The following is a 24190-nucleotide window of genomic DNA, read 5'->3' as shown; positions in this document are numbered from 1 at the left end:
GGGGGAGTTGGGGGTTTGGTTTTTTGGGAGTTGGTTTTTTGGGGGGTTGTGGTTTTTTTTAGGATCTCTAGGAGGGGTTCCCAGTTCTTTAAACAGATTCTGCTCCTCCCCCTTCCCCCCCACCCCCAGGGAAATATCCCAGGTGAGGGACATTATCCAAGCCTTCCTGGTAACACAAGCATTCTGCACTGCTTGTGGTGATAGACCCTGGGATCACCCTGTCCAACCATCCCTTGTTGAACAGCAGGGATGACAATTATTTGTTTAGTAACAAGAGCCAAGAAATATTTTACACTTTTAGTACATACACTGTCTACATTACTTACAGGATTTTTCAGAGTTATGTGGTGTTTCTTTTTGTAAAAGGAGGGTATAATAAAGAAGGTGGTGTGGCAGAGCCAAAAATAAAATTCTTCATAGCAAGATGCAGGTGAACATTGCTCATTTTGTCCCTCCAAGGTTTATAGATTCTCTCTGTATGACTCATATCTGGCCCATAAAGTTTGAATCTCTAAGTCGAGGATGTCCTTTTGCAATTAATATCAAAATTTGTTTCAAATTCCAAGGGATATTTTGGCTATAGAGTAAAGCCACTTTACACCTCTTATCGTTCCTTTTGTGTTCTATTAATATTCTGTACATTCAATTTCCTTAACTATTCCTATTCAGGTGCCCCAAGATGTTCTGTCTGCGTGGTTACAAATTCTAGCACTTTGGCAATATTTGCAGAAGGATCAGTCCCCTCCTTACATAAAGGTTCTATAGTCACCATCTCAGGAATACTTACGGCCCATCCGGATCCCATTTGTGATGCCAGATATTATGTGGTTACGAGATCTGACAAAATGTAGCATCCAGGGGATTCCTCCCCTCCTGGTCCTTCAGACAAGAGACCACTAGACTGTTCCCAGGTGCAGGCAGAAGTGAGGCTGAGGCTGAACTGCAAATATGCACCCATGCATACATAGACAGTACGGACACGTATGGCTGTTAAACACTAACACATGGCAGTACAGTACCTTTACAGGCACCCACAAACACAAATGGCATTCACATGAACAGGAAGAACACAGATGGCCTAATTCTGTTCCTACTCATCAAGTAATCGGGCTTGAAATTTGCTAGCATACCACACACATTGCCCTCTCTCAGCTGACATGCATACTCACAGTCATGGATCTTTCCAGTCTCTGCCAAACCTTGAGTCCTTCCAGTATCCATCTCCAGGTCCTGGGCTTTTTAATCCAGCCTCTGGCCAGGATCTTGGGTTTCCAGATTGTGGTTTCCTCCTGTTCACAGGCTAGTCCAACTTGAAGTTAAGTAGATGAACGTACTCAGAAACTGTTCAGAAGCAAACAGCATTTGAGAAGAAGACGGATAGACTACAGTGATGAGGCAGAGCAGTGTACTGACCTGCAGCCTGCTAACACGTGGTCGACGCATATTATCGCCCACCCCCTTCCTGTTCCCCCTGGTTGTTCCTCTCCTATCCACCTTGATCCCTCCCTTTCCCCGCCTGTGATCCTTCCTGTAAACATCCATAAGTTTTTCACATTCCCACAGTGTCCTCTTAAGACATCTTAATAAGAAGTTTTACCTGGTCCCAGAATATCCGCCAGCTCTTGCCTATGAGATGTGTTCTGGTAACCCATGATGATATTGTTCCTATCTCTTACAAAGTTTCTGGTTGAATTTCTTCAAGGTCACACTCAAGTCGTTCCTGTAATGGCCCATCCATCAGTGTCCCAGGAGTTCTGGTCTTTGTTACTCTCTCTTATCTGCAGTTTGTTAGAGTTTGCATATCTGCACATTTAATTTATCACCTCTCCTGTTCCTAGTCTGTCTTTTATGCTGAATAGCCAATTACCAGATAGCCTTACAATTTCCTATTTGCTTTCAGCTGCAAAACCAAATTAAAAGAAACTTAAGAAAGCAGCACACAGTGTTTGTAATTAGTTTTTTCCCCATATTCCAGTTGCTGTGGTTGTCACAAAAGTATTCAATGATTTTGAACAGAAGGAAGGTTTCTGAAAGTACTTGGCTGTCAAGATACAACTGTCACATGAAATTTTTTGTTTTCTCTGAATTATTTGAAGTAGAGTTGCGAGGGATATATTTAGTGATTGGTTTGCTTTAGTTTACAGGAAGGGTTGGGGTTTTTTATTCTAAATTTTAACAATGAGCATGATTCATGTCCTTTTGTTTACTTGTGCTTCTTTTACCCCCTTTTAATTCTCTGTACTAGCTTGTTATTACTTTACAAAGAAAATTAAAAGCATCTCTTTTCTTTTGAGCATCTGTTTGTGGCTGCTGCATTTTGCTTTTCCCTAGTGGCTTAATGTTGCTATGTGGAAGTGGAAGGTTTGAAGCAAAGCTTTCCTGTTGTAGGAGGAAAGTTTTATCTAAGGCTTTCTGTATAAAAAATAGAAAAGTCCATAAAAGAAGTGTTTTGTGGTGGAGTAGGCAGCAGTAGGGATCATGAACAGCTTTTAAATGAAAGACAATCCAGTAATTTAGAACCATCTTGCTGCTCACATTTTTTTAGTCCAACTTCTTTCATCTGGTTGCCTTGCTCTGTTATTCCTAACTCCCTTCTCTTTTTACCCCTCTTTCTCCTATTTTTTAATCTTAAACTAGAATGTATGGCCTTGGGGGAGGGACTGTCTCTTATTGCCTATGTATTTTTTTGACAACATAAAAATAGTTCCCTCTTCTGACTGGGGCCTCTGGATAATTTTGTAATATACCTAAGAGGAAAAAATGCTAACCTTTCAAACTGCAGTCTGGCTTGTGGCCTAGTTCAAGTGGCATATTGCTATCTGAATGACTTCAAAACTTAGTTTTTACCTTCATAATTGTCAGTGATGACAGGCTGCTCCTAAGGGAGGGTGAGTGGGGAGCCAAGGGTGATCCTAGCCCAGGCAGTGTCCTCACTGACCAGGGCACAATCCTGCAGCACCTGCACACAGCAGGCAGAGATGGGTGCTGGAAACAGGGTCCATCCACAGCCCTGGGTGAGGCAAAGTGATGAACCAGGTCCAGGGTGTATCCAGAGAGTTCAGTCAGGAATAGCAGGAGATGGGGCTGGAGACACTGCTGCAGCAAAAGTCTGAGGTCCATCCAGGAGACAGGGCTTGAGACAGATAAACCTATAACACAGCTCAGAAAGGAACTAGGGAGCACAGGCTGAGCTTAAATGGAGCCCCTGGGTTTAAAAGGAGCCCCTGGGCAGAGGGTGTGGGTGTGGGCCCCAGGTGAGGCCATTCAGGGCAATTAAGGCTTCAGGGTTCTGACAGCAGTAACTCTTCGAGGTAAAACTGTTTGAGGAAACATCAGTATTTTCAGTGTTTTCATGGGAGGAAATAAGTATAGAGGAATCAGAGCCCAAACTATTAAGTTTTTGCAGTTTCTTTGATTTAATGAACTTCGTCCTGTTGTAGGAGAGGCTCAAAAGGCTGGTGTCTGCTATAGAAATAATTTGGAATTGGATGCCAGTAGTTCTGAAAATTAAATACTAAGACAATCACAACGTACAAAATAAGAATCAAATTATTAGTGACTGTTGGATTTTAATCACAAATATACCATGGGCATATCATGCTTTTTTACTGTTTCTTTTGACACTGATGAACCATCTCACTGCACAGACAACTCCATCTGGGCTCTGTGTGAATGTATGCTAAAATGTGTCACAATGACGGTAGTAGCTTTTGAATAATCATCTTGTACAGTTTCCTTCTAAATACCAAAGATAAAGGAAGTCTGTTGCATACAGTTGTTTGCTAGACAGCAGCAGAATGCAGGATCTTTATGTCAAGGAGTTTCCTAGAGATAAGGAATAGTGAATTGAGGGTTAAGTTTTTGGTGTTTTGTTATTTTCCATATTGCTTTCATCTGTGTTTTTCAAAATATTTTGAGAATGTGAGTATAGGAGTAAGTCTGTTTGACAGAACTTATAGCCAAATAAATAGATCCTATATATGGTTTTTGAGGGGCATTGTCTCTGAAATGTGGAGTATGTGTCTGGGTCTGTTACAACTGACCCCTTTCAGTCTTTCTGGTCTCCAGAAGTTTAATTCCATCCAGGGGAAAGGTTTGAGACTGTATTTGTTAAAAGAGCTTGTGGAGTTCACAGAAGAATTAGTTCAGTCCATTGCAAAAGTTGGGCTGTGTTATCTCCTAACTCCCAGCAGCACTTCCTTTGTTAAATCAGAATATTTTAGTATGGATTGCTGTGGCACTGGTAATGGAAAAAAGAGAGTCTCATTTCTGTGTCTGTGCCTTGGAGGTAAAGAGGAGTCCAGCATTATATCCAGTAGTCTGACAAAAGCTTGAGATGTTGTCAGGGTGACAGAATGAGTAAACAAGGCACATGCTTTGCTGCTCTGAACTTGGTTAAATATGGGAAGACTTTCAGGGGTGAGGAAAGGGATTTCTCAGACTTCCAGTTCCTTTTCAAATGTCAGGTTCCTTTTATTAACTCAAGATTTTTAGGAGTTAACCAGAAGTAATTTTTGCATTGGCAGAGCTGACTGATGTTAAGGATAGCTAAATCTGCTGGACTGAATCACCCGGGCATTTCTCACCTCCTGGTCCCATCAAGATGAGGGCTGCTCCCTATTTCTGATCTTAGATCCAGCCGCTAGTGAGGTTTAGTACAATTTTCAAATAGGCATACACACACATGCACTGTACAGATGTGACTGGCGCCAAACAGATTAACACAGGTAGGACGCTGGTAGCTTTACCCACAACAAACAAAGGCAGCGCAAAATGCCTGATTCTGTTTCCAGGGTTTGCTGCCTAGAGACAACCTTCATGGGTTTCTCCAGGATATGTCCCCACACCTCTCATTCTCCTTGCCAACTAGTCTGGCTTGGAGTTCATTAGCATATGACACACACACACTCTAGAGAGCGGGATCACACAGGAAGTAGTTAGGAATAGAGTTTAATAAGAAGACAGGACAGACTGCGATGGTTAGGCTGCGCCAGACAACTGAATTGACCAACTTCCTGCGTATATGTAATGGGCCTCTTTTATCCTCCCCTCTCCATTTTCCTGTGTTTGTTCTGCCCTCATCCACCTTGATCCCTTCCTTTTCCTGCCTTTGGCCTTTCCCTTCAACAATGCATAATAAGTCCTGTACAATCCCCCAAATCTCTTGTTCAGTCCCAAAGTCCTCCCCAGGGAATGCATCCCAGTATAAGTCCTGTACCTCTTTATGCAATAGTCCCCCTTATTTTGCATAGTATTCTGGAGAGGGTTTCTTCTGTTGAATCCCCTTAGTGGGTGGGTTTCACACTAAGGACAATGGCTTTAATTGTCCATCTTTGATGGTCTTAGGAGTAGCTGATTTGGATGGATAAGGCTGTCTGTGTTCTCCCCTTTGTCATCCCAACCTTGTTCCTCTGATCGTTATCTGCCTATTTTGAATAGCCATTAGCTAGACATCTTTGCAACTAGTCTTTTGCTTGCTTTTTTATTTAAGAAAGGCCAACTTTCTTTCAGTTAGGTATGTAAATACAATGATTTAAAAAAACACCTGTACCAAAGGCTGAGCATGGAAAACATTTACTTGGAAGGTTAGATCATAGTAAAGTATCAAGTGTTAAAAGCTGAATAAAAAAGGAATATATGCCTTAAAACATGGCATATATTGGTAAAATTTATCGTGGTAAAAGATTAAATAAAAAGGAATATAGCCTAAGTAGCCTTCAGAGTAGTCTGCAATGATCCAGAGCTGTTTATTGTATGTTAAAGAAGTGAGAATTTTATAGGTACTTCAGAGATGACAAACAATTCCTTCTTTGTCATTAATGTAAATTGAAAAGCTTCCATTTACTTTGATGTGTATTCATGGGATTATATTCAGTGTCTCCTACAAGACAGTAGGGGGTAATGGACTGGGTTTAGTACCTTTTAAAATTATTTGTGCTGCTCTTGACCTAATCTTCAGTATCTTTTTTCAGCTGCTGGTTCAGTTTGTTCAGAATACTTCTATTCCACTGGGACAAGGGCTGGTGGAATCAGAACCAAAAGACATCACCTGTCTTTCTCTTCTTCCTGTTACTGAGACCTCAGAATGCAACAGACTCATGTTGCCAGGTAAAATCTATGCGGCAGATCTTTGTGAGCGTGCCCTTTATACAGCTGTCTTTACTGCGCCACTGTGACGCACTGCCATTCCAAGGATGGAGGAACAGGTTCAGAAGGGTGACTGAAACTTTTCTCATTTAACAGTGAAGTTTGACTAGTTAGAAAATTCTTTCCTCCTCCAATCTCTCTCAACTTCTAATTTTTTTCTAGAAAAATAACTTCATAGGTATCTTTTAGTCATAGTGTATTCATACTGTTTATTTACTCTGGTTTCACTTGCTTCACTAGATGATGAGAGAGATCTCACTTCTCCAAGTCACGCTAATTCTTCCAAAGATGTTTCTTCATCTGCTGTCTTGAGAAGTCTCCAGGTAAATGTGGGCCCTGATGGAGAGGAAACAAGGGCACAGAATGTACAGAAACCATCTGAACTTCTGTCAACTCCAGAGACTTCCAGTTTATTGCAAGACCTCCAGCCCAGTGACAGCACTTCATTTATTCTTCTCAACCTAACAAGAGCAGGTAATTCTCCTTCTGTTTGCCATCTGGCTGGATATGTCTCAGACAACAGAATGCAGGAGATACAAGTACAACTCTGTCCCTGCTGCTTATGAAGGGGAAAGATCACGAAATTTGCTGGGCATTATTGGATATTTCAGGAGCATTTAATCATCAACAGCTTCCTACAACACAGAGGTCAGTGAAGACTTTTTCAGTGCAGCTATTACATCTATGCCATGAACACTAGCCTCTGGGAAGCAAAAGAAATTTCCCTCTGTTACATTATCCTTCTGTTTCATGAAGTTGTCTTCTTTTCTAGGGCTGGGGTCTCCGGCAGAGCACTTGGTGTTTGTTCAAGATGAAGCAGAAGATTCTGGGAATGACTTTCTCTCTCATGATAGCACAGACAGCAGTACCCCATGGTTCCTACGAGTGCAAGAACTGGCCCATGACAGCTTAATTGCTGCCACTCGGGCACAGCTCGCTAAGAATGCCAAAGCAAGCAATAATGGTAGGAAATACCCTGCTTCTGTCTCAAAAATAGAATGTTCCATACAAGGCCCCTAGTTTCAGCTTGTTTCTTCCTCTCTCTTTCACTCTCTCTTGCTTTTAATCTACGCTGACATGTCTTCAAATCATCAGTGACAGAATTATTCAGAACAATCATGCAATTTTTCTGCAATATAAATAGGCTCCTCAGTTCTTCTCAGGGAATGAACTTCAGTGGAGCCAGCAGTTCCATTGTAGTCCACATGTTCTCTGGTACATGTAAAGGGTATCTTCTTTCTGCCTGTAGCTGCTTGTATTTCAACTTTCATTTTCACTTTCAAGTGTCTATTTTTAATGCATACTGTAATTCATACTTTTTTCTTAGGTCCATTTGGTTTGGAGATCAGCTTTCTGGAGAATACATAATTGGATTTAGTCACATGCTTTGTGACTTAATTATTTTAATAAATAGATGCAAACAAATGCAATATCTCTTTTTTAGCTAAGGTGTTTTTAAAAATAGTTATCCTGGTTGATACTTAAAATTGGTTGGTTGATATTGATATAGAGACCATTTTTATAATTTTTGATGCATTGGCTTTCTATTCTTGTGATAAGCCTCATCCGGTAGCAGCTGATGTGACACAGATAGCTTGTTGGGAATAGTTTATGGGCCTGGTGAAGTTTGCAAATCTGTGTCTGATCCCTGTTATGGGCTAGGCAGCAGCATGTAGGACATGGTAAACAATTAGTAGCCAGGCACATACCTGCTTTACAGTCCTGTATCATATATGATGCTGTTTTTATCTATTAAATTTGACACATTATAGTAATCTGTATCTTCTTTAGATTTTGCTGGGCTTTTTCTTCCAGGTGAAAATGTTCATCTTTGTTCAGGAGATGGGCAGCCGAAAGACTCTAGCCCCATTCCTCATTTATCTCGTGTGGAAAGGAAGCTGAAGTGCACAGTTGAGGGCTGTGATCGGACATTTGTGTGGCCAGCTCACTTCAAGTATCATCTGAAAACACACCGGTGAGTGGAATAAAGCTGTATGTTATGAGTTTGAAAAACTGCTCTGTATTTGGGATAGCGTTAGTTTTTGACATTGACAGGCTGTGAAAACTTGGTATTACTCTTAGAAATACTAGGCCCATTGCTTGCTTTAGGTCATTTATGTTGAAACACTTTGACCAGATTTAGATTATTTTTGCAGGTCCTTGTTAGTGTTCGGTTTAGAACATTGTATTTTAACAGGTGCTCAGTAAAGAGCGTCACTATCACTTCTGTCATATAGTGAACATTAGAACTTGTAGGATGCTATCATATTTTTATATATCCTTCAACAAAGTTGCTTGCTCTAACAAATGACCCCAATCTTTTTTATATAAGAAATTGGCAGTCTCTAAGGTAAATTGTAGATGAGAAGCTTAAAACCTGGGAAGGACTCAATAGACATGAGCCCATCATCTTGCCCTGAGACAGGGCCAGCATATGTTATATGTACACATACATATAACACACATACAGTCATTTTTGATCCTCCAGTGACTGAAATTCCACAATATTCCTGTATAATCTGTTGCACTGCTTTACTAAATCATTCTGGATACAGAATAGGCAAGGCAATATGATGAAAAGATATTTCCTGAACAAATTCTTCCAGCGGACCACCCAGACTCTAGTTCCTTAGGACTTAGGTCACTCACTTCGGTTGAGTCTCTCTGTTTTCTGATATAATTAATTTTGGTTTAAATGTTTCTGCTTTTTATTTAATCAAAAAAAGAAGTCAAGTGTTCATGAAAAATACATTGCAGTAGCTGGTAATGAAACAGCTATTTTGTTGCTTTCCAGGAACGACCGCTCCTTCACCTGCCCAGCAGAAGGCTGTGGAAAAAGTTTCTACGTCTTGCAGAGGCTGAAGGTGCACATGAGAACTCACAATGGTGAAAAACCCTTTGTGTGCACAGAGTTGGGCTGTGGGAAACAGTTCACAACAGCTGGAAATCTGAAGAACCACCTACGAATTCACACTGGTGTGTTTTAGACCTCACATATTTGTGGTCTGCAGAGGTGGGGTCTTTACTGAGGAATAAGCCGCTTCCTCCTCCGTCCTCAAACTTTTGAGAATATTATGTTGTTTATCTCTGCCCTTCATTAATGTCTCTTTTCTATTAATTCACATTGATCTATACGTCAAGTTAATCAACTGCTTACCCCCCTTACTATCCTGTATAATTTCACATAGGTTTCACCCTTCAAATACCATATGATGATGCTGTACTCTGCTCAGACCCATGCTCTGAAGATTCCCTTCCCCCCTCAAGTTGTTTGATGGAGGGAGGGGTGTGTGTTGTTTTGGGGAGAAACTAGACTGTTCACAAGGGAATAGCTAGTGAACATGACTGCTGTAATTGTTTTTTATAAAGAAGCTACTTTAAATTCCTGAAAGGCACAATAGCTTAGATATTTCTCCAGTGTGGAGTCCTGGTGGACACAGTCGTAGCTGTACTGACATCTGGCTGATTCTAACTAGCTTATGTTACCTATGCTGCTTGTAGAATGACTACATTTGGGAAATTTAGGGAAGTGAGGAACAGTGGAATGAATAGCAAAAATATAGTAGCAAAGGCAATAATTAGAAGACAGCATTTTGGCATGCAAACTGCTCTGTTTCTGCTAATGCTAATTCGGGATGTTACCATATGCTGAAGCCTATGTACTCTTAACTCATGCTCAGCTTTTTATATTAAATAAAACAAGAACCGTTATTTCATAGTGCTGTATTTTATACATGGTTTGTTTATGCTGTCTCCTCTGGAGTATTTGATCCCCCCTTGTCAATATTTTTAGAAGTTGGTGTACCAGCCAAGGTCTGGACAACTGCATAAAGCGCTTTAGGTGTTTTTATCCTAGAAGTTGTTTGAGAAAGGCACACAAGTTACTGCTGAAATGATCAGCAATTTAATAGTAAAGTTCATAATGAATATTCTGGTGGGTTTGTTTGTTTGTTTTTTTAAGCCTCAGGGTTATCACACCACTTAAACAAATGGCCCAGTTCAAGCCTCTCAGAATATTGTTAGAGATTCCCTGATGACCTTAGGAAGGTAGTATTGCATTACAGTTGGTTAACATTTCAGAATAACCTTGACAACTGTGAGAGCACAAGGCTTCTCTAGTAAAATGAAATCACAGATTATGTGGGCCGCCAGCAGCTGTTTATGCCTTCTGCCTTACTTAAACACTACCGTATGGTATGTACTTTGTAGATATACATGGAAATAGGTTGCTATTTTAAAGAATTTGCAGTCTAGCTAGAACACACGGTTTGGGGGCAGATGTTGGGATGTAGTTAAAAATTATATATACCAATAATAAAATTTTGAATGTGTAGTAACAGCAGCCATAGTTTTTACAGTTGTCTTTTGCACTTAAGCTCCCAGCCAAGGTGCAGATAAAGTTAATAGGCCCAGCTGACACATGCACAATCCTCCATGATAGAGTGAGTGTTCTGCAACCAACAAAGTAGTAGCTTTTGGAGGAGTAAATAATAACTTTCTTAACTGCAAATTGATAATGTGCAATTAAGAGTTTGATCAGACCAAAGGTGTTATAAAACTGCAGGTGTAAATAGATCTAAGGTTTCTTATAGATGGAACTGTGTAGTTATTTTTGTCAATGGTAGTTTTTCTTCCTTCTTTCCAAGTTTTAAATATTTATAACGAGGCAGAAGGTACAATCAGCGTTTGAGAATCTGCCCCATATTTCAGCTTTGTAACACCAATCAGAACATGCTCTGTTGATCCTTTTTGCTCAGATCTGTTGAATGCTATAGGAGATAGGAAGTTGAGAAATGAACTGTAGGGAGGGGACTTCTAAAGGCAAAATCAGTGTGGAAACAATTTTAAAAACAAGTTTACTCTGAAAGAACTATGTATATGTTAGACAATAAAATAGCTAAAACAGCTTGCTTAATCTCCTGTGGACTTGCTGTTACTCTGATACAGTAAAGACTTGAAATCATAGTGTTAAAGATGAGTATATTGAATTCTTTAGTGGGATGTTGCAGGCAAAAGTTACTTCTAGTTTTATTTAAGGCTTTATTAAGAGGGTGTTTAGAACAGATTCATTATATTGCATTGCATTAGTGTAGTCACTTCCCAATTTATCATCATGTAGACCAATACAAAAATAGCTGTGGAGATATATAAAAATAACAGATTTCAGCCTATGAGAACAAATTGTGCCTTGAATTATTGTTCCTCCACGCATAAATATAAATGACTGACACATCTCTCACAGGATGTTGCCAAGTTCAGCCTGATCTGAAATAAAGTATAGAATCTGATATGAAGGAAAATCATATCAGTTAATGGGATTTTTGGCACTGAGAGGCAGAAAGGGATCAGGATCCTGGGAGTGTGTGAAGCAGAAAGCTGGTTGTTAAGAACTGCATATAGAAGATATATCATAGTCTAGGCACTTTTGTATTACCCTCTTGGTATTTATATACTTGGAAGATCTATTTAGACACAGTGGACCCTTGCTTCACTTTCAGTGAATGATGATCTAAGAATATTTCAGAAACAATGTCAGTGTTTCCTCTTGAAAGCTGATGAAGAGAATGCTTTAAAAGCCTTAGGAAGCACACATGTAATTTCCATTGAACTTTGTTGCATGTAAGGCCAAAAGGGAGAGTGGGGTAGAGATCTTCAGAGGGACTTGGACAATCAGATCAAGTTGTGGTCCCAAAATCTAAGAACTTACTTTTACTTTTCCTTTGTAGGGGAAAAACCCTTTCTGTGTGAGGCACAGGGATGTGGTCGCTCCTTTGCCGAATACTCCAGCCTTCGGAAACATTTGGTTGTCCACTCAGGTAAGAGTCTTCACCTGACATTCTGTGACCTATCTGAGAAAAGATCTGTATTGTAGGACTTTGATTTGATTTCCTTAAGAAAAATCCCCTGGTTTCTACAGGACTTCTGGTCATAGTGTTTCACGACTTTCTTTGTGGTGCCTGTAGCCTGTACACCTTAATCTTTTCTGTTGTTTCTGTTTTTAAATTTTATGTTTCTAAATTCAAATTACAGTTTTAAAATTTATTTTTTAAATTGTTTCTAAAATGTCATGAAGTTGTATATCTGTTTCGTAGCTGCCATTTTTTTATTTAAAAGAGAGAATCTAGCACCTCTATATATTAATCAAAGCCATTCAAATCTGAAATCTCTCATGAGTGGGTTTCTGCCATAGGTAGGGTTTTCCTTTATTTTTTAATACTATATACTTGTAATTGGACAAAGCATTAGATGGAAATGTATTTCACAAGTGTTTCAAAGCTCCTGCCTTCTGTTTTGCTTGATTTATCTTAAATATCATCAGCACATAATGAATATGGCTTGTTTGGGGAAAGGAAGATTTTACTGGGGTAGTAACTTTTGGGATTACCTGAGTTCTCCACGCTTTTTCTTTCCTGTCTCCTTGGCTTCCATGCTATTGAGCTCACACCTATGGACATCATACTTGTATTGTGAAAATGACAGACTGCTCTGTAAAATGGAAATCCTTTCACAGTGACAAGTCATCATCCAATCACTACTCAGTAATGTAAATGAGATGCTGCAATTTGTTGTGTGATGGCAGGAGATAGCTTCCTTGCCTCTGCTTCCTTGCCTTTGGTCATTTTATTGTAGGTATGGGACATCAAGTATTTCGATATCACTGAATAAGAGATTCCAAATAACTTGTTCCCTCTCATAAATCAGACTTGAAGACTTTATGTTACTCTTCAGACTTGAGATTTCCAACAGCTGGCAATACTGATACCTAAAACTTTTCTGTTCTAGAATTTTATTGCTCTCCAGGAAACAGGAATATTTCTCATTTGCTTTTTTCACTGATAATTAGCACCAATGCTGTCAACAGCCATTTCAAAACAGCATTATTGGCTTCTTGGTTGATGAGGTCTTTGTTCCCAATTTGGTAATTCTTGGGATGTTTTTCCCCCTTCTACTCCAAGGAGTGAAGCCCCATCAGTGCCAAATTTGTGGGAAGACATTTTCCCAGAGTGGTAGCAGAAATGTGCATATGAGAAAACACCACTCCCGAATTGGAACAGCTGGCAGCAGAGAGCGAGAACAGCCAGGTAAGGAAGGGAGGGCACTCTCTGGGGGGGAGAAGTTCAGGAAAGAGTTAGTGGATGGTCAAAGAGAAGGGAAGATGTTTGTCCTGAAAATACGAGACCACAAGCCAGCAAGCAATAAAAGACTGTTCCTCTTGGAGATGAGGATGGATTGCTCACCCTCCTCTTTTGCAGGATAGAAGACAAAGGTGTATTTCTGTGTTGTGGTCAAGGGGCAGATAGGTTTATAGTTTTCAAAATTAACATGAATCTGGTACCTTTCTTCACATGGAATTTGTGCCCTTCATTATGTATTCTTGTTGTAAGAAGCCTGTTTTTTTTATGCAATGTGATTTATTTAAAGAAAAAGCCAAGCCTGCATGAGATCCCACCATACTAAAGCTCAAAACAATAAATATAGGAGTTACCATCCATTGGAGCACTGGATGCCCAAAGAGTAGGAACGGATAAAGTAGGTGTCTAGGGAGGAAGTCTATGTGACTTGGAGGCGGGCAGGGATTGTATCGTATATTGCAGTGTCATTACACCATGAGAATTTTGTTTTACCCTTTTTTTTTTTCACGATAGAGTCACTGATGGGCAGCAGTTTGCTGGAAGAATCTACAGTGCATAGTAAGAATCTCATCTCCATGAACTCTCAGCCCAGCCTTGGTGTTGAGTCTCTGCACCTGCCAGACACTGAGTCTATTATTGGAGTAGAGGAGGGTGAGACCAGCTGCTCTTTTTTCCGCCCTCTTATATGTGGTGACTGAAGTGGGATCAATCATTCCTCCTAGAGGCTCACCATGTTGGAGTGGGACAAGTGAACATTGCTTTAACTGTGCACAGAGCGGGTGGGTAGATGGAGAATGAATCATAAAACTGGAGTTGGAGAAGACCTACTGGACCAAGTTTCTCTCTTGCAGAGCTTAAAAGGTGAAGTCTGCTGCTTAGGTGTCATTTAGCCCATGTTGTGGAACGCCATTTCAAAACTGTTTATGCAGTCCATTCTCCTAAAGCCTAATGCGTTTGTTTTGCTGGAGCACCTAGGAGCCCCAGTTAAGGACCGGGACCTCATTGTGCTAGGCACTGTATGAACATGCAGTATCTTGAGCAACAGGCCTTCCTTCCATCCTTTACCTTCGGAGACTATATTCTAATACATCTCACTGTCGGAAGCTGACTTACTATCTGAAATAAATGTACTACTTGATATCATTTAATTACATTTGCTGTGTTCTTTTCCTGCTTTCCCCAGTCACTTTTTCCTCCAAAATTTGTTTGGTATATCAAGCTCTTTAAATGAGCCTACCATGTAGATGTCTTGAATTTTTGTTAACTTAGAGAGTGTCTTCAGAATTGGGATTATTAAGAATGCAGAGTTTTGCTAAGATACTACACGTCTATAATAGCCTCCTATATGAAGAGAATATGTTGCTCCCTAGCTGAACGTAAAGGTAGTGCTGCTGTCATTAAAGGTACTGTAATTTGGAGGTTCTTGCAGAAGCTTCATCAGGTACCTCTGAATCAGGATCTGTTGTTTGGCTACCATCTCATAAATTGATGGGAGATGCTCTAGTGAGATGTCTTCTTTACTACAGTATTTTTACTGGTCAGCTGAACAGGCTGTAATTCTTTTAACGAAAAATAACAAAATATTTTCATAAAATGCAAAAATCCAGAGCAAAATTGGAAATTCTTTATTTTCATACCATTTTTGAGATATATTAAGAGATTACAAATCTCTTTTAGGATTACAGAAATGTAATCCTACTTTCAGAACAACACTTTGTTTAGCAAGAAAGGTGCTATTGAGTTTCAGTTACTTAGTTTGATGCTTTTACTTTCATCACCATTTCAGCAATTTCTTTTTTGAATATTAAGACTTGGATTTATGTGTTACTGTATTCATGCATGTCACCTTAGTATTTGTTGAAGGGATATGGCATAATATCATATATTAATTTAAAGTCAAGCCTTTGTTCCTCCTTTCTTAAGGTTTTCCTTTACACTTCACATACTTGCAAATTTCTTTTTCCAGCATCATCAAGTATTATTATGGAAAGTATTAAACAATTTTAGTAAATACCCCTTAAAATGTATGTATTAAAATTTCCCTCTAACTGCTCCAGATATATCCATACAAGCCCAATGGGCTTTAGACCACAGACTTGGAGTATGGAGGAAATCTTCTTTCCATCCTCTTTCAATGTGACAAGGCATAGTGACAGTAGGATTACATCACTGCTCTTTTCCAGGGGATACAGGAGAAAGAACAGCCTTTGTGTGTCCTACACAATTAAACCTATGTAGAAACTGGTACGCTGATAACAGCCTTCCTTGAACACTCCCAGGTGCTTAAGCCCCTTCTCAGTGTGGAAAGCCTCTACAGTGACGGAAGTATTTCCAACCCGTTGGGAATTTCTTTGGTAAAGGGCTGCATTTCAACCTGTGACACAGCATTCAGTAGTTGCATTGTGTAGAAAGTTCTTCAACAGGAAAAGGAGGAAAAAGGTAAAAATACAAGCCTAACTTAGATTTGTTGGAGATTCTTTGGGTCAGTAAGGAGGACTGCTGCAACCAAATGCATTCAGCTATGTATCAGCATGAATTGATCTCTGTGGAAGTGTAACAGAGCCTGAAACCCCAGGGCCATAAATTCTTGGATCTAGTACTTTGTTACGATCAAAAATGTCATGGTCTCCGTTTTATATCTTTATCTAATGTGGTAGCCCTTACAGGTACTGTATTTCTGATTTGATGACGAGGTTTTGTTGTTACAGTGTAAGGAGAAATGGATTGAGGTAACAAAGATGAAGAGAGACACAGTTTCCATTTAAAAAGTAAGAAAAAGATGATTTATAAAGAAATTGGACAATGCAGAAACATTGATAGCCATTTAAAAATCTTTTAATCACAAAGTGCTTTCATATCATAATTCTCGGAAAACATTCCAGGTGGTAAGGGTTTGTATTTTTGAGATTGTTATTACTGTCAGGTAAAGGAAGACCACGAATGTGTGAACTATACCATTTAAGATGCCCCTGGCATTTGAGTGCAACATGCTGACAGGTAATACCTAATTTTTCTTCCACCAAGGTCCATCTTTCATATCACAGTAATTGTAAAATTGGACAACAGCAATCCAAAGTGATGCATTGTTTAATTGCAACCTTCTTCATAATTTTGGTTGGTTTTCAGGCAAAATTAATGACCTAAATTGGTAAGATGTTAAAACAGTTTCAAACAATGAAGATATGGAGATATTTTAATATAGAAAGACTATTGCTTCTTCGCAATGGGAGGAAGGAGCAGAGCTGGTAATGAGTGAATGAAAAGTTAATACCAGAGAAGGACTTCTCTCTGAGTCTTCTCCCAAGGTAGGTCAAATCCTGCAATTTTTTTTTTTAAAAATACCTTGTTTAAAAGCATTCTACCACATATATGTGTAAAAGCAGTCTCCCCTTCTGTGTGCTTCTGTGGCATGAACAAGGAGCTGACACTAGAGGATGTACCTCTTCAGTTGTTCATATCTACTTTTATCCAAAGATACTGCTTCAACCTTCTTAACTTGTTTTGTTTCCCATTAAAGAAAGAGAAATGTCTTACACAGGGAACACTTGTGAAGGCTAAGGAAGGCTGCAGGGTTTGCTGGGTTGGACAAGACATGCTCTAAACAACAGTTGGTCTTTTTTTCCTTTACTAAGTTCTCACATCTCACCCCAGAGCAATTCTTAGGTGTCAGCCTAAACCAGAAAGTTCCCGAGGCTTAACCTGGACAATCTTGAATTAAAAAAAAAATCAAGAGATGATCAATGGATTCTTCTGCTAGATCTCATGCTGCCATTTCCTTTCCGCTCTGTTCCTCTTGAGGTTCTCTTTCCTGTATGGTAGAGTCATCCTTTTCACCCCGAGGCTTGGGCGCTCTGCAGAAATAGTGATTGTCTAATACCGGAAATAGTTTGCAGTGCTTACTTCCTGCTTTGCCCCATGCATAAGAAATAGAGTGCAGTTGTAGGAGTTAAGATAGAGAAGCCATGATGCTTAATAAGAGGAGTGAAGTTGATTTAATTTTGCTGCACTAGATGATACAAACTGGAATGCTTTCATGAACAAGGAAAGTATTTCTACTCAAAGGCAAAAGAGCTGTATTGCATTGGTTTTATTACCTGTGAACGTCAGATTCTTCTTCCAGCAAGTCAGTGGCATCTTTCCCTTTTTTCCTTACAAATTCTTCGCTTAGCCCAACCTGCTGGAGGGTTTGTCTGTAGCGACGCTCTGCTCCTTGACGAGCATCACGCTATGAAATTGAAACTTAAACAGTAAGCACATAGAACTGGGGCTTCCCCATAATGGTCAAGTTGTTTTAAAGTTCATGGCTGATGCTCCTAATGAGAACAAGAGGACAGCAAAGCCCCTGTCCAGAATTTTTGTCATCCATACAGTACAGTACCAAAACTGAATACTAGGAGAATGTCTCACATCTCTCAAAGCCAGAGCTCACCTTTCCCTGCTTCTGTTCTTTTTCTTCCTTCTTCTGTTCTCCTGTTTCTACAGCATTCCAGTCTTACCAGACTAGCATACTTGTGTCCGAGTCCTGACTGGGACACTCAGATTGAGAATATGTGCAAAAAAGGGTTGTGAGAAATTCTGGAAGCATGTTTGCTTGTAATTTGTAAGCACTAATGACAGTGGAGTTCAATAAACGGAGGGCACCTGTGAAATAGCTTCGTATCAGCTCATCTTCAAGAAAATGAAAACCAAGTATCCTGGATCCTATATCCTCACTGCCTCCCAATAAACCTTGCAAATTAATGTAGTCTGAGATGGCGGTTTTCCAGAGGGACTGGCCGGTTCCTAAAGATTAAGGTGTTCTATGTGGAAGGATAGAAGTCTTGTCTCAACATGAGTGAATGCTGTTGATACTGGTGAATTCTTACCAATGTGGCAAACAGAAATGTTTCCAATATTTATCACAAAATGTGTTTTCTGCCTCTATTAACCACTCATCTGAACAGAAAGTCTGACCCAGGAGGGTACTTTCTATTGACAAATCTTAAATCAGCATGTTGTCAATGTATTGTCACTATGTCTCTAACTAGATATCATCCCTGCAGGAGACAGAACTGAAAGAGAAAACCCAGGGAAAAAGATACTTTGTAAAGAGTAAAGATTGTATCTACACCTCAAGTACAATATAGATTTGCAGATGGTACTGAGTGATGGATGTGATGTGCTCAACGCAACCCTAGATAGCAGAGCTTGCAGGTGATATAAGTGACATAACTGTTATTAATGTTTTTCTAGTAGCACTAGAAGTACAAAGAAAAAGTGCTCAACTGGAGAGGGTTTTAAGAAAAAAAGTTTAAAATGTCTAGACTGTAGGCTATGGTATTCAGGTGTGGAGTAAGTATTCATATAATTTCTGGTGTGATAAGGCCTTAATTTTGATCAGGCCATATATTTTGATTGCAATTTATACTAGGGACTAGAAAGCTCTACAATCAAGAAATAAGTCTGACTGTTTTTTCAAGTGGTGGGAAGGAATTTAAATTATACTTTGGGGTGGCCTTCCAGGTGTTATTTTAAGTGTAGTCAAGAGACTATGCAACCATTTGTACCTTCTTATCCGTGAATTAACTTGAGACTAGATTTCTTAATGCCTGTCTTAAATGAAAACAATGTATCCTGTCACCCAGAAACACTCTGGAACTTTGACCAGTTACCTTGGTGACCTGTTCAAAGAGGTATGGTCTGTTCTTGACTCGCAGCTGCATTTCTTCCAGCTCCTTTCTGTATTCCTTTGTTCTCTCTCTCATATTTTGCCTGAAATGGAAAAGTTCCCTGTCTAATACATATTCCTTCTGATTGTAGCTGATCAGGAATGAGGAATTCTCAGTAACTGTTTTGTCCTTTAAATAGCTCTGGTAATTGTCTTGATTCCGAATGCTGGGCAAAACACTGCTATTGCTGGCAAGTTATGGACCCATTAGCAAAGCTTTACTAGAATGTAGGCAGAGAACTAATGTTCACGTTTTTAGAAAACCTTGTCTTATGTGTGCTTTACCAAATTATATATTTCAGTTGGCTTGGTTGTAAAAATCAGTTTCTACAAATGTTAATCTAAAGGAAACTGTTCTGTATGGAAAGAGTAGCGTGGAATTGTCAAGAAACTCAAATGAATGTGGAATGGGTATGAGAGCCAAAAAAGTTAGGCTAGGAATGTTCTTAGACCCAATTCCTCCTAAAGAATTATCTGACGATCCCCAGTTAGTAGAGCAAATGTGTGTAATTTCTGTGCAGAATAGGATACTGACCGGTTCTGTTTTGACTTCTCCTTGTGTGTTTCCTCCAGACTTTTATGCGGATCCAGGGCTTTTGCTCGGCTGTTCACTGACTTTTGGATAGCTTGACATTTCTTTTTCTGTTTCTCCAGCCAATAAATTCCTTCTTTGTCCCCTTCCTTTTTGTTATCTTGGGAGTATCTATATAGAAAAAAGTTATTAATGAGCTCCCTTGAGACTGCCAGACCACATGCCAGAGGGAATTTCAGTTTTGTAGTCCTCTAAGGAGAAAAGCAAAATTTCAGACATACGAGTGTGCAGCTCCCAAATCAACTGGGAGGCAGGGCAAGAATTAGCAAAGAAAGAAGACAGAGAAACATCTAGGAAAAGTATTGTTGATGTAGTTGATGTGATGGGGGAAAACATTGACTTTTTTCCTCCATTTTGATCATTAGTTGGTTTGTCTTGTAGACAAACTTTTCTACTTACCTGATAGCAGATTCCCTTTTTCTAGCTGCATCTGTAATATGCACTGGAAGGGTGTTGGAAGAGAGAGAGGAAAGTCCGGTCAGAGAATGACTTTTTTGCACTGAAACCTTGGAAAGTTGCTGAGAATCCTGAAAAAAGAGGAACTTCATTCAATGTATTTGTTCACAGTACAGAATCTCCTTTGTTCTTTGTCTACCAAAGAGAACAGTTGGGGTGTGTGGGCAACGCACTCATTCTTCACTCTTCCATCAGTAGGGATTTACCTGGGAAGGGGCTGAGGGGTGAGGGGAAGGAGATGTGACTAGGAGTATGGAAGGGTGGCTGAGCCTTAGCTGTCATAGCTCATTTCTTTGTGTAGAATTTTTTTCTCTGGTTTGTCCTAGAATTCTGCAGTACTCCCAAGACAAGGGCAGAGGTCACAGGACGTTAACCATCCATAAATAAGTGCTATAAATTTAAGAAGTTGCTATCTTGATCGGAGAAAGCAGTACCACAGAAATATCCAGTCATCTCACCTTTATTTTTTCATTAGCCTGCCTCTGCCTGCCACGGAGATTGGAGGTTCTTAGCTTGAATGGCTTATTATGAGTTGCCTCTTTGATTTCTTGTCTCCTTATTGCTTCCCTCTGAAATGCCCAGTAAAGTCCTTCAAAATCCGGTATTGTTGGATTAATCCTTGGCTTGAAGCTGAAACTTTTGTCCTGCAAGAAGCCAAGTCTCTCCTGCTTAGTTTTAGTGGCAGTTCGGGACTGAGGCTCCCTCCGACAGTTGCTAGTATCTATAAGAGCTACAGAGCTCTCAAGCAAATCCTTGGCTCTCATTTGAATGCGGATTTCTCTGTAGAGTTCAGCTTCTAATGAATCAAAAGCAAAGCAATGAGAAGAATATGAGTGACATAAAAGGCTGTGAAATTGCCACTGCACAACTCTAAACAATGGCAGCTACACGTACAGGAGAGACCAGACATCCTGTGTTCTCTTTCCCCACTTTCCAGCCTCTCTCTCTCCTCTGCCTCCCAGGAAAAAAAACATTCAAAGATACCAGAAGAAAACATGGTAGAGTCTCTTTCTTAGGCATTAATCTCTAGATATCTCTTTCACGTGTCAGAGCAAGTTACTGAACAGGCCTTCTCCTCCTATTCCTGTTCTTAGGGCTACCAGATAACTTGTGCCCTTTGACTTGCAGACCTGTTGTGTTAATCAAGGTTCTACTTTTCTTATGGGACTTTATGTCATTATGTTGACTGTGTGATCCAAATGGGCTGTTCAAATATACTTGTAACAGATGATGGCTTTTCTGTGTAATATCCAGCCGTGTTTGTCTATATTGGAAAAGATTTTAAGTAAGGAGCATTTGGTGGATAGATCATGTCTTGTGACTTCTGTGACAAAATTTCCATAGAAAGAATGTGTTTCAGGGTATAGCGTCAAACTGAGCCCTTTCCTGTGCAGCACTAAATATTTGAGAAAATGCAGACAAATAGTTGGCTGCTGTTTGCAAATACTGCTGTTTGCAAAATAAGACTTTGAGTCTATTTATAAGTTTGCCTTGACTGAGGTATGAAATGTTTACTCCTTCTCCTTTCTCATATACCAGATAGAAACAGAACAATGGCTTGTCCTTTGCTCTCTTTTACCTTTCTAATCTATTTAGTTTAGTGCACCACAACAGAATGTTTTCTGATGAAAACTGAACTGGTGTATACTCAAGAAGAAATCAGTGGGAAATAGTAAAAAAAAGAAAGGGGTGAGAAAAACAGTGAGGATTATCAAGGACTGGTTTAGTTCCTACATTCAAGTGTGAAGTCTATATTGCTTACTTCAAACTTAAAACTGTTGGGGCTTAAGCCACCTGAAAGAAAGCAAGCATCAGGAAAATTTCCTTAGCTGTCCCTCTGACTAGAATGATCCCCTGTTTTAGCACTTAATAAGAAGGTGGAGAGCCAGTGGGAAGATTAACTGAAAACGTCAGAGAATGGCAGGAGAGACTGGACTACTGCACTATCATTTAGAACCAAACTAATTGCCTGATTTGGGCTCAGGAAATATTTTTCTCCTAGGGATCCTATGCAGCACAGATCACTTGGGTGGGAGTAAAATTGTCAGTTCCAAGATACTGCATGGACCTTGGACGCTTCTGGCACTACCTCTGTCTTCACGTTTGTGCCACAAATCATCTAAGTCCCTTCAGCATAACCAAAGGTATAGGGAAGGATTCCCAAACTGTCGTGATTTGTGGCAAAAGGGGTATGGAAATCTGTCTGAAGAGCTCAATGTACCCATGTGTGCTGGGGAGTAGTACAGAACTGCTGCTGCTGATGATACTGATACAAGACTACTAAATTTAGGACACTGCTGTAAGGGTATCTAGATGAAACATGATGACCGGTGATACACAGGAGACTAGACAACACCAGGGGATGTAATGATATTGGCTTTACACTCCAAGTAACGCCCTATGGGTCATGGTCCTACTTTCCAGCATGGAGATAAGAAGGGACTGGCAGGGAGTTTTTACCTTTGAGTTTATCTCCAAGAAGTGCGTCATAAGTAGATTTAGGAACTTTTTTACTGGCTTGCTTCTGTTTGGAGCTCTCATTTGGGATTGCTGCTGCCAGGAACTTTTGTCTGATAGCTTCTTTCTTTTTCTCCTCCTTCTCCAGGAAACTGAAGGGCCGCTGGGTTGCAAGTAGCAGCTCCTTTCTTTTCCGTGTTGCTATTTGCCTGCGAATCTCGTTCTGTTCCATTATTTCCTGATAAAGGGGCAGAAACACATGGGCAGGTACAGGTTGTGCCCGGAATTGTTTCTGACATTCAGCTTCATCCTGGCTTTGCCTTTTGTCTCTCTCTTTGTCTAGTTCAAGAAACATGTATGACTTCATCAACTGGGACTTTTTGCGAGCTTCCCGCAGTGTCATTTCAAAGGGCTGAGGGATGGTAATGGAAGGAATCCAGGGAGATGAAGCGCTTTTTGGCCTCAAGCAGGATTTAGGAAACAAGTGAGGCTTTTGCTGATCCCAGGTACTGTCCGAGGTGAGGTCGATCAAAGAACTGGACTGCCTTTTGTTACCAGATGTATGACTAAGACAAAGACATTATGAAGGGGAAATAAGGGAAATTATTAAAAAATAGAATTAAAAGAAGGGAGATATTGTTGATTAAGAAGAAGACACCGTAGACTGAGCTGGTCGTTAAAAAACAGGCCTAGGGCTTATCGTTCTCAGGCTCTTAGTTTGCTTTGCTACCAAAGTTCGTGAGCAGAGCTTTGCTTGTTTTCTGTTTTCCATGTATAAAATGGCAGTTATGCCTACTTAGCTTTGTAATGCGATTTATTACGCTGCTAGCACTCTATTGCCAGAAAGGCCACAAGTAAACCAGAAAGTTCCAACTTTAGGGATATCTGGCTGATAGCTACTCAACATAAAAGACAAACTCACGAGAGGCAATAAATTAAGCACATAGATGCACAAATCCTAAAAACCAGTACCAAACACGGGAATTTGTAAGCTGCTAATAGAAGGGCCATTGCAAGGAACTGCTTTAGTGCAACATTTAAGAGGTTCAGCTGGAAACTTTGTAGCTGATAAGAAGACCATATAATTGATAATAAGAAAAAACCCCAAGACTATCATGGGTCTCATTGAAATAGCAAACTTCTCATAGGATGTTTGAGGGTGATTGTGAAACTGAGTAAAACTTCTAAGATATTTAGGGAAGGAATAAATGCAGGTAAAAGGAAGGATCAGGGCAGACCAAGATCAGGAAAATGGGAAAAAGGCAGGTAACAGAAGGTGCTGATCATGTGTAAACAGGCTCCTGGTCAATACACTTGCCTGGTGATTGCTGCAGTTTGTTCTTCTTCATAAACTATTTCCTTTGTAAGAGTGTGTGTGTGTGTGTGTGTGTGTGATCTACTAGTGAACTTCAAGCTGGACTAACCACAAAGACAAGAGATCTGAGAGGTAGACGTTGGAGACACCACAGCTCTGAAGACTGGATGCTGGATAGAAACGTGTGTGATCTGCTAGCAAATTTTAAGCGTGATTAGCTGACAAGCAGGAACAGGATTTGTGCTGTTCATGTTTTATGTGAATGTTACTTACGTGGGCACCTGTTGGCCCCATCCTCCCATCTGTGAATACATTTGTGGCCAGCGTGTTGGTACTATACATGTGCACCTTGGGACTTCACGCTCCACCTCGATGCTGGTCAG

General features: G+C 40.0%; 2 protein-coding genes across 2 annotated transcripts in view; one reads left to right on the top strand and one right to left on the bottom strand.

Moving 5' to 3' along the window:
- ZNF410 (zinc finger protein 410) overlaps positions 1–14433 on the top strand; it is an 18259-nt gene extending 3826 nt beyond the window's left edge. Inside the window, exons 2-9 of the mRNA XM_009587931.1 lie at positions 5973–6108; positions 6388–6621; positions 6920–7111; positions 7963–8122; positions 8942–9123; positions 11874–11963; positions 13104–13229; positions 13794–14433. Of these exons, the coding sequence (XP_009586226.1) occupies positions 5973–6108; positions 6388–6621; positions 6920–7111; positions 7963–8122; positions 8942–9123; positions 11874–11963; positions 13104–13229; positions 13794–13978 (1305 nt within the window). The 3' untranslated portion in view covers positions 13979–14433. The remainder of the gene's footprint in view (positions 1–5972; positions 6109–6387; positions 6622–6919; positions 7112–7962; positions 8123–8941; positions 9124–11873; positions 11964–13103; positions 13230–13793) is intronic.
- A 2607-nt stretch (positions 14434–17040) lies between these two features.
- Positions 17041–24190, bottom strand: part of FAM161B (family with sequence similarity 161, member B) — a 7374-nt gene continuing 224 nt past the window's right edge. The window contains exons 2-8 of the mRNA XM_009587932.1: positions 22496–23058; positions 20494–20831; positions 19979–20106; positions 19523–19690; positions 18932–19031; positions 17375–17505; positions 17041–17131 (exon numbers count right to left, since the gene is read on the bottom strand). Of these exons, the coding sequence (XP_009586227.1) occupies positions 17041–17131; positions 17375–17505; positions 18932–19031; positions 19523–19690; positions 19979–20106; positions 20494–20831; positions 22496–23058 (1519 nt within the window). The remainder of the gene's footprint in view (positions 17132–17374; positions 17506–18931; positions 19032–19522; positions 19691–19978; positions 20107–20493; positions 20832–22495; positions 23059–24190) is intronic.

This window comes from Fulmarus glacialis, unplaced genomic scaffold (assembly GCF_000690835.1).
Source record: "Fulmarus glacialis isolate BGI_N327 unplaced genomic scaffold, ASM69083v1 scaffold18841, whole genome shotgun sequence".
NCBI lineage: Eukaryota > Metazoa > Chordata > Aves > Procellariiformes > Procellariidae > Fulmarus > Fulmarus glacialis.
This window is presented reverse-complemented; position numbering and strand designations above follow the sequence as displayed.